General features: G+C 38.9%; 1 protein-coding gene across 2 annotated transcripts in view; it reads left to right on the top strand.

Moving 5' to 3' along the window:
- The window catches only part of ODAD2 (outer dynein arm docking complex subunit 2), a 204,830-nt gene that overhangs the window by 37,006 nt on the left and 150,551 nt on the right, over nt 1–17,273 (top strand). For both annotated transcript variants that reach the window (XM_047743313.1, XM_047743314.1), the window contains 2 exons: nt 15,692–15,838; nt 16,279–16,488. In XM_047743313.1, coding sequence (XP_047599269.1) covers nt 15,692–15,838; nt 16,279–16,488 — 357 coding nt within the window. The remainder of the gene's footprint in view (nt 1–15,691; nt 15,839–16,278; nt 16,489–17,273) is intronic.

Here is a 17,273-nt window from a genome sequence, read left to right as displayed (position 1 = left end):
TAGCTGGAGCACAGGCTGCAGTTCAGGCCTCCTGGTCAGACACAGCCCCCTGGTAGGCATCTTCGCCTACAAACCATGCAGTCAAAACACTGGCCAAGCCCACCACACTTATCACCAATGTCCAGACTCAGGAGACCTTCCCGATGGTACCTCTGCTCCTTTACTCTCTCCTCTCATAAAGCACATGTCACTCTGGCAAGAAAATGGCACTAGAAAACTTTGCTACCCAGCCTTGGAACACCTTGAGCCAGATGGGTGCTGCAGCTCGGACATAACCTTTTGGAAGAAGATCGTTAAGAGCCCTGGTGTTTATCCAAAGAATTCTGGTCTCTTAACTCTATTCCATTAGTCAAAGGAAATAGTCAATGGGGAAGAAGCAGGGATGGGCCAGGCGACAGACTAACAGCAGTTAGAAGCATGACGTTCCATGTCGGAAACACTCTGCGTGAGTCCGTGGTCTGGCCACTTACTGGCTCAGCAGCCTTGAGGCAGTTCACTGACCTCTCAAAGCTTCAGTCTTCTCACTGGTCAAGGTGGCAAAAATAAAAGTTCTCATGTTTTAGGATTAGAATTTCAAATAAAATCCAACACATGTTAAGTGCTTTGCAGAAAGTACTCAAGACTTGTTAGCAATAACAATGACTAATATTACAAATTATTACTGTAGACAACATATGGCATGGAGTCTTCTTGACTTGCACATCTGGCCCTCAATTTTTGCTTTAAATTTTCTAGTAACCAATAAAAGGAGGGAAATGCAGTGAGTTAATACAGTGAGGGAAAGGCTCTTACCCTCATAAGGTAAAAATAGCCCAGTTGCCAATGCATGTAACTGATCCTGGGACTAAGAGCAGAAAGAATTTTCTCCCTGAGGACTTAATGAAGCAGACAGTGAGTGTGGTAGTGAATGACATCCTTAATAATATCCTCCCAGTGAACATGGCAATGAGAGTTTCTCATAATAGCCTAACTATTGAATAACTGTCTTGAGTTTTTCAACTATTTAGGATAAGTCCATTTAATATGAAGCCAAAAAGGGATGCACTATTTCTGTCCCAGAACAGCTAAGGAAAACATTTATTGATGAAGTGCTACTTAAGCTTACACAAGTTACTCATCAATAAATCATGTGCAAATGTGATACTTTTGGCCAGACAGTAAATTGCTTGGAATTATTATAGTTCCCACAGGTAGATATTAACATAGCCAATAAAAGAAAAAGTATATCTACAAATGATTTCAAGCTTTTTGACACAGATAAATGTTTTATATGGGGACACGAAAGGATATTAAAAGTCTATGAAATGCAAAATTCAATGTCTCTAGGTAATCTCAAAATAAATACACCTGACATTTTAATTTGCAAACTTGTGCCTTAAATGTAGGCTTACACTAGCAGAGAAATGTTAATGTTGACCTGACTTTCTACTTACCATTTTCCAAGTACAGCAATGTTTGATTGTTTAAAAAAAAAAAAAAAATTTGATGAGCTCATTAATACCCAAACAGGTCAATGAACTATAGCTTGTTATTTATCCAAAGCTATGAGCTCAGATCTTGGCATGTAAGTAAAGGAGTTTGTATTTAATTATTTGGCTTTGACATACATTCATTTCAACTTACAAGTTTTATATACATATATATTCTTTTAATCTGGATTTTTAGAACACAGTTTAATTTTTAAACTAATGAAGACCTTGCATTTTTACTCACCAACCTTCCAACTTCTGTTCCCCCAAATGACTGGTGACACTGTGCCCTAATTCTAAATGAAGCAATAAAACCACCTTTTCAGCTTCCTTAGTGAGAAACACTTACATTCTGCCTTCTGCTATCTTTATGGTTCAGCTTGTCTGTCCTGTCAGCTACGTGAATAGAAGGACCATATTAAACTCATTTCTGTGTCTTGCGGGGTGTCTGGCCAGTGAGCAGAAACCTACCTCTCTATCCTCTGCTCAGAAGCTGTGAGGGGGAGAGAGTAGGTTCCTAAGGGGTGAGGCTGAGCTGTTCTTCATGCTCAGCTCCTGGAGAACTGTTTTTCCTCCCTCTGAGCCAGAGTCCTTCGTTCTGCTGTTGATGTCTTCCCCACTTTCTCTTACTCTTTCTCCTCCTTCTCCTGTTCCCTTTCTCCTTGTAGATATGCCATTTTATTGCTATATTTGCTAGCTTTCTGTGAATATTATTTTCCCTCCCTGGCCAGGGCTGCTTTAAATTCTTGCAATTAAAAATGTTTTGCTCTGGATCGATTCCAGTGATCGGGGAAGATAGTTTGTTAAGATGTGTGCCCGACACTAGTTCTGTGAGTTTTTGTAAAAATGCAGAAGTTTTACTCATTACTCAACCAATTATGTGGAGAACGCCTTTGTGAAATCAGAGAGTTGCAGAATTTTATTTTGTTCTAGATAGTTCTAAATTAGTACAAATAGGTACTGTTCAGTAGAGTGAGAGAAAATGTTGAGAGGCTGTAACTCTAAGTAGATCTGCCTTTCATACACACCGCGTACACAGTATACATGTCATTAAATGAAGAATGAATTTGCGGACACAAGGTTGCGAGCCTACTGAAATCCATTTCTATGGAGGTTGAAGGAGTTTTGGGGATGGAACTTAATACTGTAGGATAAATAAATCTGAGAGAAAATTGAGGAGATTATAGAGTGATGCCCAGAATGCAGTTGGTCAAGATTTTAGGTAGTTTGGAGGGATGGCAGAGCGTGGGTCTAGAATCATGCCTTATCTCCCTTGTAGGCATTTCCTTGTCACTTGATAAGATGTCAGTCCTATCCTGACATCAGCTCCAGGCTCAGATGGGAGATTACTAGCCAGCAGCTTGTAGATGTCTGGCCCTGTTGTGCTTCATTCAGCCACTCTTATACCTGAGTCCTTGCTGCTATAATGGAAGAATCTAGGGTTAATCCCCAGGGCTGTGTTCCCAGGTGTGTCTCCTCCCTGCAGGAAGCCTATTTCTACACCTGGGATTTTGATCAGACCCCAGCCAGGGGTCAGGACGATGAAAGCTGAGTCCAGCAGCAGGTGGTATGCAGAATGAGTCAGAGTGGGAAGAGACAGAAAGCTAGCAACAAGGGGGGGTTGCACTGGGGGCCTGGAATGGGATAATAATGTCCTTGGAAGCAACAAAGAAATGGCTAGGAAAGAAAACAGGCCAGTTTATGAGGACGCTTTGGTTTGAGGCAGATTAAGTTTGAAGAGAGTGAAATACCCAAAGAGAAACGCCCGTGCCGTAGTTAGAAATCAAGGACTGAGTATATGAGACATGAATTATGCACAATGAAGAATAGGAGCAGGGTCTTCATTAGAAACCGAACGACTGCTTCGGAAGCAGGGAAATGAATGAGGGGGTGGAGCCTATGGGCTTGTTTTTGTCTTTTTATTCATGATCGAATATGACCTCTTTATAGCACTTCAGAAAGTGGCTGTCTCCCATTCGAGTTAGTGCAACCAAGGTAGTATTGTTAGATCAGAATTCCAGTGTTATCCCAAAGGCAGTCTTTCCTTAATTATTAGTTTGCCATCTTACAGACTGCTTCATCAGCCTTAAAAAAAAAAAATCTTAGCGAAAGTAACATTTTATTTGGTAATTTTATGCAACTAGCCAGTAGATAAAAAAGATTAATTTAAAAAAATTAAGGTGGAAAGTTTGAAGCAAAAAAAAAAAAAATGTTCATTTTTAAAGTTTCCTTCCAGTTGAAAGCTCCTACACACTAAAACCATAAGGATCTAGCTATGAAATCGGGAAACGATGCGCTTCTTAATGCAAATTCCCAAATGTGATATTGTTCCTAGTCTGTGATCTGTGCGATTTTCGTCCCCGAGTCCCGGGGGATGGTGATGTTGTCCGGACACATGTCACTCAGTGGAGAATGGCTAATGTAGGCTGCTGAGTGGCGGCGTGTGATCCCAGCCGGGCGTCGACACACGCTTATCCTCTTCCCCCACCCAGCGTGTGTTGGTGAGGGGCAGTGCCTAATTCTTTTATCCTATTTGATCAAACTCATGAAACACTGGTGTTGATTCCACCTTGCATATGTGCCAGGGGTCTTGCTAGTTATTCTTCTGTCAGGGATCTACAAATTCAGATTTCTCCGGCCATGAAAAGTGAAGGTACTTGATGGCTTCCCCAGCAACCCCCACCCCCATCCCCCAGCTTAGCTGTGACATCTGCTTCATGACATCTCAAAGACTCACATCAGAAATTCCACAAGACTTCCCAAGAGACACTGTGGGCTCTGTCCTTGGCATGTTTCGGATGTCCCCTCTGGAAAGGGATTCATCACAGAGACATTTTGAAACTTTAAAACCTTTGACTACTTTTGTGGTGTTCAGTTCCTTAATGATCTTTCAGGAACTGATTAAAAACACACACACACAAGCACACACACACAACCATCTTAATTTGTTAAGGAGTTCTTCTAAGTGGTAACTGGGAGTTATAGGATTTTTCACTGCAGGAATTTCATGTACTTTGCAATCAATTACAGTTAATTAAATTCCTTTCCCATTACTCGGGTTTTGGGTATGAAGGAGCAGGTAGTGTGATCCTTGTTTCATTGGTGGAAAAGCTGAGAAATAGTTCACTCTGGGCCACACAGAAGGCGAGGTGGCTGCGGGCCAGGCTGGTGTCCAGGCTTCTGTCTTTACTGCCTATTGCCTGATTATTCTGTCCCTCTGTCAAGAAACCCAGGCCCAGAGGGCCTGCAGGCTTGGCTGTTGTGTGCTCCTATTTTCTCTCTCACTTGGTTTTCTTCATTTGAGTGAGAGACTAATTATACAGGGAGCATTTCTTTCTTTCTTCTTTCTTTTTTTTTTTTTTTTTAAGATTTTGTTTATTTATTTGTCAGAGAGAGGACACAAGCAGGTGGAGTGGCAGGCAGAGGCGGAGAGAGAGGCAGGCTCCCTGCTGAGCAAGGAGCCCAAGGTGGGACTCGATCCTAGGACCCTGGGATCATGACCTGAGCTGAAGGCAGATGCTTAACCAACTGAGCCACCCAGGCGTCCCAAAAGGGAGCATTTCTTAACAAAGGACTTCAATGTTCATTTCTGGAAGGCGGTATGAGAATGTGCTCTTTTGCTAAATGAAAGAGATGGAGAAGACGGTGATAGGACGGTGTTAGTCATGTTCAGCAGACTCTTTCAAAAATGGAAAATAGTGGTCACTGTTTATATATTCAAATAAACACCAGTAGTTAGAAAGGAAAATTACGCCCACCTTCCTGAGAAACAATCTTTAAGTTAATACATATGGCGTTGCACTGATGTGGGTTAACTTTAAAAGAAAATATCTCCATGACAAAAAAGTTTTGTAATGAAAAGAAAAAAAAAAGACCCAAAAAACCATTGCCCGTCAGAAATCGTAAGATATTTTAAATTGCATCATCTAAAATATTTCTTAGTAGAGTTTTCATTTATGCAAACTTATTCTTAAATCCTGCAGTGTATGTCATGAACACGTTTTAAGTATTTGGATTACTTGAGATGTGTGTAACTTGTATGTTTACATATGGCCCAAAAGAAAATTATCCCTTTTTTTTATGACAAAGGAGGTAATGGAAGTGATGGAGAGGCTCCTCATCTCCACAGAGGAATCTGTACTCCACAGATAAACTAATAAGCTTTTTAGTTTTTGAGATATAAACTCTTTTGCCCCATAGCTCTCATAAACAAGAGTGGAGAAAGGCAAAGAGAATTGGCTAAGTATGATAAAGTAACACTACTGATCATACAGCTTATACTACCGTTAGCTAGCATTGTACAACCACATCAACTTACCTACAGAAAAATGACATTAAAAATCTTAAGGGAGGTTTCTGAAGCTTTAACTCATTCATTCATTCATTCATTCATAAATGCATACTGTGAGCTCGTCCAGCTAGAGTATAATGATATGATATCACACATTGTCTATCCAGCTACTCATAATGATTTTTGATTGGAAAGAATTTTGCTATCTAAGTTTTATGTGGCATTCTGTTCAGTTTTATGTAATCTGAAAATATATTCAATCTTTTGGGGGAATTTGTTGCCTGATGTGTTGGCAGCTACACTATAGTTTGTTCCTCAAAGTATGCTTTCCCCCAAATTTATTTGAGAGGCTAAATAAATTGTAGGAAAGTAGCGTTGCCTAGTTCCCAGTTTACATAATGCTCTAGGCTGCTTTACTTTTTATTTTAAAAACACATATTCATGTCCTATTCTAGAAGCCTGAGCACACTGAAGAATTTATAAATATAAGAGTTCAGGAGTAAAAGGTACCAGATTTGGTATAAGTGATCTTTCCATTTTATATACTTCCTGCATATACTTCTGTTGTACTCATTATTAGAAGTTGTGTATTTGTAGGAAAAGTATTAAGCTTCAGGTTCTTTTTTGGTCCACTAGCCTTTGCTACTCCACACAGGCAAGGGCTGCAGCTCCTTTCCCAGCTCCTGCCTTCTGGGTGGATGTGGCTGGCTGTGACCTCCTGATATTTCTGCGACATGCAGGCTTAGCAGAAGCATGTGTTCCTCTTCTAGTCCTTCCTGTATTTAAATCAGTAAAATCTTATAAAAATAATACATTAACATATGCCCTTGGTAAAATTTAAGCCGTGCAGAAGAATAACAGGGAAAGCCCCCTTCCAGATGTTTCTGTGTATATACATACACATATATAATTTTTATACACAAAATGAAGTCATACTACTTATGCAACATTTTGAATTTTGTATGTCTTATTGTATTGTACACACATGTCTTCTCAGTGATCTTCCATATCCGCCTCAGTCCTTTTAATTACCACGTAGTAGGCTACTATATGTATCTGTCAATAACTCTTGTAACAGTTCCCTTACTGGTAACATTTTGCCTTGTCCCCCAGATCAACTTTTATTATTACAACATGGCTGCAGCAGATATTTTTACATATTCTTTGGATATGTAGCCTATTTCTGTACGAGAGATTCTCTGAAGTGGAATTGCCTGGGTCAAAGAGTATGGGCATTCAAATTTTGATAGTTCTAATGGGGAGGTGTTGTTAAATAGGTGCAAACTTTTAGTTTCACAAGCTCTGGAAAGCTGCACAGCATAGTTAACAATATTGAATTGCATGTTTGAAATATGTAAGAGGGTATTTGATCTCATGGTAAGTGTAAATACCGCAAAAAGGACGAGGCATAAGAAAACTTTTGGAGGTAATGGATGCGTCTGTTACCTTGATTGTGGGAATGGTTTCACAGGTGTACGCAGATGCTCAAGCTCATTAAATTGGTTACATAATTATGTAAATTTTTTGTGTATCAATTCCACCTTGGTAAAGGGATTTTAAATAAAAAAATATACACACACTGAAGTTTGAGTACTCCATCAAAATCTTTTAAATTGAAAGGGAAATAATGAAAAATAATCAACCAACCAACTTGGTTTGTATAAAAATTTTTTGATTGTTCCTTACACAAAGCAAATGTTGATTTATACTTAATGAATAAATATCAATGATTTTCAACCTTGAATGCAGAGTGAAATCAGTCAGTCTCCTAAAACCAAAACAAAACAAGGACCCTGATGCCCAGGTAACATTCATGGAGGTTTTAAACGAATTGGTCTAAAGTGAGGTCTAGGCATCGATGGTCTTTAAAATCTTTCCAGAGTATTAAAATTGTTTGTCTAGAAATAAGATTCACTGTTACAAATTCTCACTAACTTACAGTCTTTTTTTATTTCTTATTTTGGCCAATTCCAACGGGGCGGGGGAGGGATGTATCTTGTGTGAATTTGCATATTCCTGATTATTACTGAAGTTGGTAAATATTTTTATGTGTCTAATAGCCATTGTACTGTATACCTTGCCTATTTTTCTGTGGTTGTCTTTTGATTCTTAATGCAAATTAATCCTTTGTTATATTATTTGCAAATATTTTCTCTTAGTTTGTCATGTCTTTTTATCTACTCTTCTCTTTGAAAACTTTTAAATTGTACATTGTACAACTGTACATTGTACTATACTGACTTTCCTTCATGGCTATATTATAAAGTTTTGTGTCTTAGGAGCTAGGAGGGTTTTTTTGAAGTCATTCCAAGAGAACAAAAAATTTTCTATTTCTTCCTGGTAGGTTTTATAGCTTAAAAAAAAAAAAGTTCAGATCCTGAATCCATCTTGATGTCTTTTCATAGGGACAGTGTGAGGTTGGGATCGAATTTTACTTCTTCTTCTTCTTTTTTTTTTTTTTAATGGGGAGTCCATTGTTTCAACATAGATTATTTATTCCTCCACTTTTTCAGTGATCTGAGATATTACCCTTATCAAGTATTGTCATCTCATATGTGAGAGTTTGTTTCTGGATCTTTATTACATTGAGTTATTTGGATGCTCCCCTGCCAGTTCCATGCAGTTTTAATTACTGTACCTTTGGTGTATTTTATATTTGATTGGCCAGAGAGCTTTCTTAAATTTTTAAAACTACTTTTTGCATATTTTCCATTCCAGATCATTTTTAGAAAAGTTGAAAATCAAATTTTAAAAAAAACCTCAAAAATGCTGTTGGGGATTTTGGTTGGTCTATATGAATTTATAAATTACTTTTAGGTAAATTGTAATTTTTTTCAAATTTTTATTTAAATTCCAGTTAGTTAACCATGGTGTAACATGTAAGTTTCATATGTTTCATAATATGTTTCATATGTTTCATAATAAGTTTCAGGTGTATTACTTAGTGAATCAACACTTACATACAACACCAGTAGCTCATCACAACAAATGCCCTCCTTAATGCCCATCCCCTACTTAACCCTTATCTCCCTCCCACGTCCCTCCCAGTAACCGTAAGTTTATTCTCTTAGTTAAGGCTCTGTTTCTTAGTTTTCCTTTCTTTTCCCTCCCCCATGTTCATTTGTTTTGTTCTCAAATTGCTTATATGAGTGAAATCATATGGTATTTATCTTTCTCTGACTTATTTCACTTAGTACTGTACTCTCTGGCTCCATCCATGTTGTAAATGGCAAGATTTCCCTCTTTGATGGTTAAGTAATATTCCAAAATATATATACATATATACACATGTATATACGTATACATGTATACACACACACACACACACACACACACACACATCTTCTTTATTCATTAATCAATGGACATTTGGGCTCTTTCCATAATTTGCCTATTGTTGATAATGGAGAGCATATACCCCTTTAGATCATATTTTTTGTATCCTTTGGGTAAGTATCTAGTAGGGCAGTTGCTGGATCATAGGGTAGTTCTACTTTTAACTTTTTGAGGAACCTCCCATACTGTTTTCCAAAGTGGCTGCACCAACTTGCATTCTCACCAACAGTGTAAGGGGTTCCCCTTTCTTCACATCTTCGCCAACATCTGTTGTTTCCTGTGTTGTTAATTTTACCCATTCTGACAGGTGGGAGGTGGTATTTCATTGTAGTTTTGATTTGTATGTCCTGATGATGAATGATGTTGAGCACCTTTTCATGTGTCTATTGGCCATCTGGATGTCTTCTTGGAGAAATGCCTCTCTGTATCTTCTGCCCATTTTTAAATTGGGTTATTTGTTTTTTGGGTGTTGAATTTTATAAGTTCTTTATAGATTTTGGATACTAACTCTTATCAGATATATCACTTACAAAAATCTTCTTCTATTCCATAGGTTGACTTCTAGTTTTATTGACTATTTCTTTTGCTGTGCAGAAGCTTTTTATTTTTATGAAATTCTAATAGTTTATTTTTGCTTTTCTTTCCCTTTCCTGGGGAGACATATCTAGTAAGAAGTTCCTACAGTCGATGTCAAAGACGTTGCTGTCTGTGTTCTCCTCTAGGATTTTAATGGTTTCCTGCCTCACATTTAGGTCTTTAATCCATTTTGAATTTATTTCTGTGGATGGTGTAAAAAAGTGGGCTACTTTCAATCTTTTGCATGTTGCTATCCAGTTTTCCCAACACTATTTGTTGAAGAGACCGTCTTTTTTTCCACTGGATATTTTTTCCTGCGTTGTCGAAGATTAATTGACCATATCATTGTGGGTTTGCAAATTTTAATAACATCAGTTATCCTATTCAGCAACATGGTATGACCATTCATTTATTTTTAAATTTCTATGTATTTTAGTAAAACTTAATAGCTCCTTTTCCATAGATTTCCAACACATTTCTTGTGATATTGATATTGATATTTTTGTTATTATTTTGCTAATACTGGCATAGGAATATTTTTCAAATTACATCTTTTGATTTATTATTCTTTTTTTTTTTAAAGATTTTATTTATTTATTTGACAGAGATCACAAGTAGACGGAGAGGAAGGCAGAGAGAGAGAGAGAGAGAGGGAAGCAGGCTTCTTGCTGAGCAGAGAGCCCAATGTGGGACTTGATCCCAGGACCCTGAGATCATGACCTGAGCCGAAGGCAGCGGCTTAACCCACTGAGCCACCCAGGCGCCCCTGATTTATTATTCTTAGTATATTGGGGGAGTTACTCATTTTTGAATGTCTTCCTTACATCCAGTCACTTTATTGAGCTACTTCTATTAATTATCATAATTATTCAGTGTACTCTTCTGAATTTTTTAGGAAGGCAGTTATATTTGCTACAACTTTTTCCTCATTGCAGTGACTAGGACATTCCAGCAGATTATCTATTTCGGTAAATGTTCCATGTCTATTTAAAAGGAATGTGTAGGGAATGCTTGCATTGTTCTGTACCCATTCCCAATAAAAATTCTCAGCAAGCTTGTAATGCAACAGTCTGAGTCTAATTTCTTTTTTCTTCTGGCACAGTATTTTCTCATTTTCTTTCCTGGAGTCCTCTTGAGTCTCATCGCTTGAGTCTGAGGTTTATGAGTGCTGAATCATCAGTATAAAGTCGGTTTGCAAATAAACAGAAGGCAAAGCAATGCATTTTACTACCTTGATTTGCGTGGTCATATGCCACTCACTTTGAGCATTGACTTTTTACTGTTTCTGATCCTGGGAGATGAAGAGTATCTGTAAGCCAACCTCTGTGCTAGGTGCCAGACCCTCTGTCATCATCAATAAATAGTCACTGGCGGGCCTTCACTTCTCTTGCTCTCTGAGTGGCATGTTTGGAGGAAGAAATGCTGAGAACACCAAAAGCCAGCTGGATGGCTGTGTGATGGCTGTGTCACCTCACCGGGTCTCACCTGCTGCCCCTTGATTGCAGACAGAGGGGTCTCCTCTCTGGATTGTGCCTCTGCCTGCCTTCTTATCTCACTGTTACCATATGGGACTCTGACGGGAAGCTCTGAATCATGGCCCTATGAGCATGTAGCCCACCAGAGCTTTGTCTGCTAGCTGTATAGTATCCTTTTCTAAAGCACATTACTTGAAGTCTTTGTGACACATAGTGAGTGACCTTGACCTCTTAATCCCAGTTACCTCTTGTCTGGATAGCTGCAGTAACCTGCATGGTCCCCACATGTCCCATTTGTCCCCTCCTTGCCCCCTCCAGCCTCTTCCGCTGGAATGATCTTTTAAAAATGTGCTCAACTCATGTGAGTCCTCCCCCTCTTCCCCAAAACAACATCCTTGAATATTTCCTATCAATCTTGAATAAAGTTTAAAATCCTCAACCTGGCCTATGGGCCCAGCAGATTCCTTTGCCCACCTAGTTTTTCAGCTGGTCTTGGACCATTTGCCATGCTCTGGGTCTCAGCCACACTGGCCTTCGTGAGGTCTTAGAAACAGGCCACGTTACACGCCTCCGCGGGGGCTTTACACATACTGTTTCCTCTGACTGGCATGCCTTTCATCACGTCCCTCCTCCTCCACTAGGGAAGGTTCCCACTCTGTCCACACCTCAGTCCAGACATGCTTTCCTCAGGGAAACCTTTCCTGAGGTCCGGGCCCAAAGTCCCCTACTGCAAGCTTCCATAGCCCAGTGCTGCTCTCCGGATAGCACTGCTTAGTGTTTTTCATTTCTTTGGATGGGCTACAAAAATTAAAGTCTTTCTTCTCCACAAAACTTGATGCGCTCCACGAGGCAAAGACCAGGTCTGTTTTTATCCTCCAGGATGTCTCTAGTTGCTGGAATCAGACTCGGTGAATAATAAGTGGGCAAATTTGTTGAATGAAAGAATTAAGAAGTGGTTGGAGGCAGCTGGCTCCCTGATTTAGTCTCAAATACCTTCTTCATCTCAACTTTGTAAATGTTTATTTCTCTGTTGTCAGCAGTAAGGGGACTGGAGGTAGGTGTAAATCTATATACCAGATATGGTAATACTTTTTTATTTCAAAGATTTACTTAAAACAATGAGAAACATTATTTAGAAAAGTGTCCTCTACTGAACTTCTCTTTCTAAAAGAAATTTTGAGGAAAATGAAGGAAAGCAACATTCATTCAACTTTTGCATGTTGGAAACGTGATTTTGACAATGAACAAAAGCCTCCTGGTCCTAGAAAGGAATGCAAACTGCAAAGTGTCCGGACGCTGACAGAGCCTGGAGATGTCTGAGGAGAAGCAGGGGTGAAAGACAACGAGCAGAAGACTTGTATTAATTTAAGAAGTGGAAAGCTTATTGGAAGCATTCTTCAAAACCCTTCAGAAGCTAGTAAAATAATATTTTACTATGTTTTCTCCAGCTCTTTAAAGTTCACAAATGCAAATACGTGATAAAATGTGAAAATAAGTATTGGCAACTAATTACATTCTCAGGGGAGATTTAATTGAAAAATGAGCATATTTGCACTGCTTCTCCTTAGTAAGATGTTTATGGCATCTGGTCAAAGCAGAACAAACATTTGAAAATCCTTTGACATAGCTGGTATTTAAAGAATAGCAATTGGCTAACATTTGTGGCTCTGTATGTTGAATATTTTGGCTCCCATCCTCTGGTATTCATTCTGAAAGATTTATAATCCTTTGGGGAGTGTGGTCAGTGACAAGAGTAGAACTAAATCCTGAAATGTGGAAAAACTAACTTTCCCTAATATAAAACTGTTCTAAAAAAAAAATCTCTCAAGCCTATGAATATGTTTCCAGATTTTCAGAAAAAGCTGATGATTTACAGAATTTTTTTTCTATAAGGATCTAACTTCTTAATGATAAATGTAAATTTCCATTCTTTGGCTTCAAAATTGGCTTAGAGATAATTCAGGAAAATATAACCTCTTACCTTTTGGGCATCTACCACAATCACAAGACTCTTTAAAAATGTTGTATCATTGGTTATGATGCGTATGAGGAAATAAAGCACGAAAGATAGAAATAATCTAGAAAAGAAAAATTTAAGAGACCTCAAAATGAAATAGGAAACAATGACTGTGCCGAATGTATAAGTAGAAAAATGCTACCAAAGAAAATACAATCCAAGAACAGCATTCAAGAAGGTCCTCCATCACGTGGAACTAAGAATGTCGGGACAGCACATTCTCCTTCAGACTTTGACATGCGTGGGTGGACTCTCTTGGCTTGAGTGAGGCATGACATGTTTTGACGTCTTCTCGCTTTCAAGTCACACTTGAGTCTGAAGCCACTGCCTAAAGAACTCTGTCTGAAGCTCCACGTTTGCATTTTTAAACTTTTAATGTGGGAGCCCAGCTCTGCTCCTTTGGGTACCCCAGGGGAATTTCCAGGTTCCTTCTAACCCATTTAAATTCAGCAAAAGGGCCTTGTTAAATAATTGTCTCTCTCTGGCTCGCTCTCTCTCTCTCTCTCTCTTTTTTTTTTTTTTTGCTTTTTTCCTATATTATTTTCTTGAATTATGGTTAGCATTTAGATTCTTCTCTATGGTTTATGAAATATCTGTCTTCTGTTTTTCTAAAAGTAAGACACCAGAAATGCTAATGTGTGTGTTTATGGGAGAGTCCTGTACCCCCAAACAAGGGAGATTATAAAATTGAAAGTAATAAGTGAAAGACTTACTATTTTGTGTTTCAGAACCAACTATAGGACAATTGGCAGTGTTAAAAATTTCTTTCAATATCGAGAAAAAGACATTAAAAGCTACAAGAACAAAACTCATTATTTTCAATGTAAAAAAGAAAATGAAGGCTTTTGTCATTCTCAACTTAATCTTGAATATAGAGGACAGCCTGGATTACCCAGAAAGAAAATTAGTGTGGTGTCTGTACATTTTTAGAGATGTAGAGGGACTTTTCTGGAAGGGTTAAGAGGAAAGGCTGAAGTCTGCACTTTTTCATCTTTTTGATACTTGCCCTCTTATAATCCCACTTCAGTTTCTTGTTTTAAAAGTAACACATTGTGTTGAATTCACAAGAGGATTTGCATGTGTGCATGTGTGACATGTAGGAGGGGTTTGGGCTGCTTGAATATAATTTCCATTTTTGTCTTAAGTGTATATATTATATCTATGAACATGTGTATATAATAGATATAACAATATCAAGTGATAATTAGCAAATGAGAATAAACATAATTTGTAGGTGTCCTTTCCTCCAAAAGGAGAGAGAGATACATTTGAGGCCATTCATACTATGTTTTGAGGTCAAGATCCAAGGCCGTCTTTCATAAGCACCTTTTACAGAAATAGTTTACTCTTAGCTCCATTAGAAATACTGCTCTTGTGTCTTTTTTTTTTAGGTTTTATATATTTATTTGACAGAGAGATCACAAGTAGGCAGAGAAGCAGGCGGTGGGGCGGAGGGGAAGCAGGCTCCCCGCTGAGCTGAGAGCCTGACGTGGGGCTCAATCCCAGGACCCTGAGATCATGACCTGAGTCAAAGGCAGTGGCTTAACCCACTGAGCCACCCGGGCGACCCCTGCTCTTGGTGTCTTATGAACTATTTCAGCACTTACACTGGAACTCTTAGTTACCATTCAGTCTTAAAAGCAGAAGTAATAAGTACTATGCAGTGTCCTTCAGAAGATTTTCAAAGCATTAATGAAGGGTGGGCGTCACTCAAGAACTCCTGAAGTGAATTCTGATTATAATTTCTTGGCGGGTCTGTTTCACTGATTAATCATTCATTTTTTTTAAATCTCCCGGATTGTTTTACCTTAAAGGAGCCATTCCCCACTACCCTTGACATCTGGTGATTAGCTAAGCAGACATTGATTGTGTGATTCTCTACATTGGGCCAGCATTGTGCTCTCGATACTGAAGGCTTCTTCTTTTTTCTTTTTCCCTTTATCCACACACTGAGTCATCTGCTGTTCTTAATGGAATCACCTCCTCCTTCCCAGTCCCATGGCCCTTCTCCCACTTACTCCCCAGTCCCAGCAGGGATCACTGTACCACTTCCCACGTGGTTTCCCTTTCTCCAGGTTTTCCCTGTTCCAGACTGTTCTACATACATCTGTGAGAATCATTTCCAGACATGGTTTGGACTGCACAGTACTCTGTTCAAGAACTACAGGGACTGCCTGTTACCTCGACATAAAACTTACATTCCTCAGTGGATCTCTCAAGGCTTGCCCCTTGACTCTCTTTAACGTACTAATACCGCCTAATGCCCTCGCTGTTTAAAGCAGACAGACCACCTTTAAATGCTGACTCTTAATTGGAATAATGTTTTATGATACTCTGTAAAACTTTTTCATGCTTCAACTCTACATGATTCATTTAACAAATTATAAGCCACTCAGAGAACTTAAAAAAATTTAACGTACCATGTACGGGGAGACACATTTTCCAGTTCGTGGATTCATAGCCATTAAGTAAATTTCAATGGATGCACGATCTTATTTAACCTTTCTGTGGCCTGGCGTCTTTGTAGGGAGGAAATCAGACAGCTACGGTGATTGCGTTGTGTTCAATGAAGGATTTCAACTTAGCGCAAGAGACCTGCCAGCTGGCAATCAGGGATGTCGGAGGCCTTGAAGTTTTAATAAATTTACTTGATACAGACGAAGTCAAATGTAAGGTGAGTGGCTTACGTGACGCAGGTGATGAACCTCGTCCACACCTCCTCATGGCTTACGTGATGCGGGTGATGAACCTCGTCCACACCTCCTCGTGCTTCTCTTTCTGCTATGTGTCTGTCACTTCTGCCTCGTCCTTGACTTTGCCTGCTAGTCTCACTGAGAACTTGCTCCTTCGGCTGTTCGCCGCTCTTCTCTTCTTGGCTGTTCTTGTTTATCTTTTGGTTCTTTTCCACTAGAATGCACTTCTTAAATGATGAATGTTTTCTGCATAATTGGAGAAAAGTAAGGAGGCTATGGGTAATACCTGGGAATAGAAAGTATTTCCTTTAAAAAAACGTCACTGGGGAAGGATTTGAGGCCGACTTGGAATTTTTAAAACTCTAGCACTGGTTATGTATTAAGCCCTTATTTTCACCTCTGACTTCTATTTTCTCATTAGATTGGTTCATTAAAAATCCTGAAGGAAATCAGTCATAATCCGCAAATCAGACGTAATATTGTTGACCTTGGGGGCTTACCAATTATGGTTAACATACTTGATTCTCCACATAAGAGTCTGAAATGCCTGGCAGCTGAGACAATCGCAAATGTTGCCAAGTTTAGAAGAGCCCGACGGGCGGTGAGACGCCATGGGGGCATTACCAAACTGGTGAGTACTGCTGACACCATCATCAGCATGCCCCCGCCACCAAAATGTCACCTCCTTGCTGTCCTTCCTGGCCACTTCCGGATGTTAAATATGTGTGTTCTGGGAACCTTCTTTTTGTGTAATGTCCTTGAAAATTATTGTTGTATATTTACATTAGCAACTGGCCAGAAAACATGTTTGACCTTCTTTTTCAAAGAAACATATGTTTAAAAAAGAGATGTAATTTGCACCTACCGCATTGGTGGGAATACATTTGTGTGTGGCACGTGCAAAGTGGGTGAGGAGGTGGAGACCCTATTAGAAAGGGCTCTGGTCATCCATTTTCTCTGCCATGGTGACCTCACTATTAGGTCTGCCCCCGCAAGGAGACCATCAGACCTGCAGATGCTTAGTCATCTCATTGTTACTGAAAACAGCATGTTTACAATATGAGAGCAGAAAAGTCCCAGAAACAATGTCTCCAGGAAACGTGTAGTCAGCTATCAGTATTGCATTTTCAAAGTATATTTAGTAGCAAGGAATAAACGTATATATAATATTATATAAAATTCTGACAGGATCGAAAACTGACTGACACCTATGATCCCAATTTTTTTCAGAGACCTACCCCACAAGTCTGTAACAGCTTTTTTATAAAAATGTGAAATAAATACACAAAACTGTTCACAGCTCACAGTTTTTCACTTTCCTCTGAAATAACTATCAAATTTTCTTCACATTTTTCCACATTTGCCAATATGTTGTATAAGTATTACCTTTATCATTAAAAAGTGGTTCTATCAATA

This window comes from Lutra lutra, chromosome 8 (assembly GCF_902655055.1).
Source record: "Lutra lutra chromosome 8, mLutLut1.2, whole genome shotgun sequence".
Lineage (NCBI taxonomy): Eukaryota > Metazoa > Chordata > Mammalia > Carnivora > Mustelidae > Lutra > Lutra lutra.
Note: the sequence above shows the minus strand (reverse complement) of the source record. Positions and strands in the feature narration are given on the sequence as shown.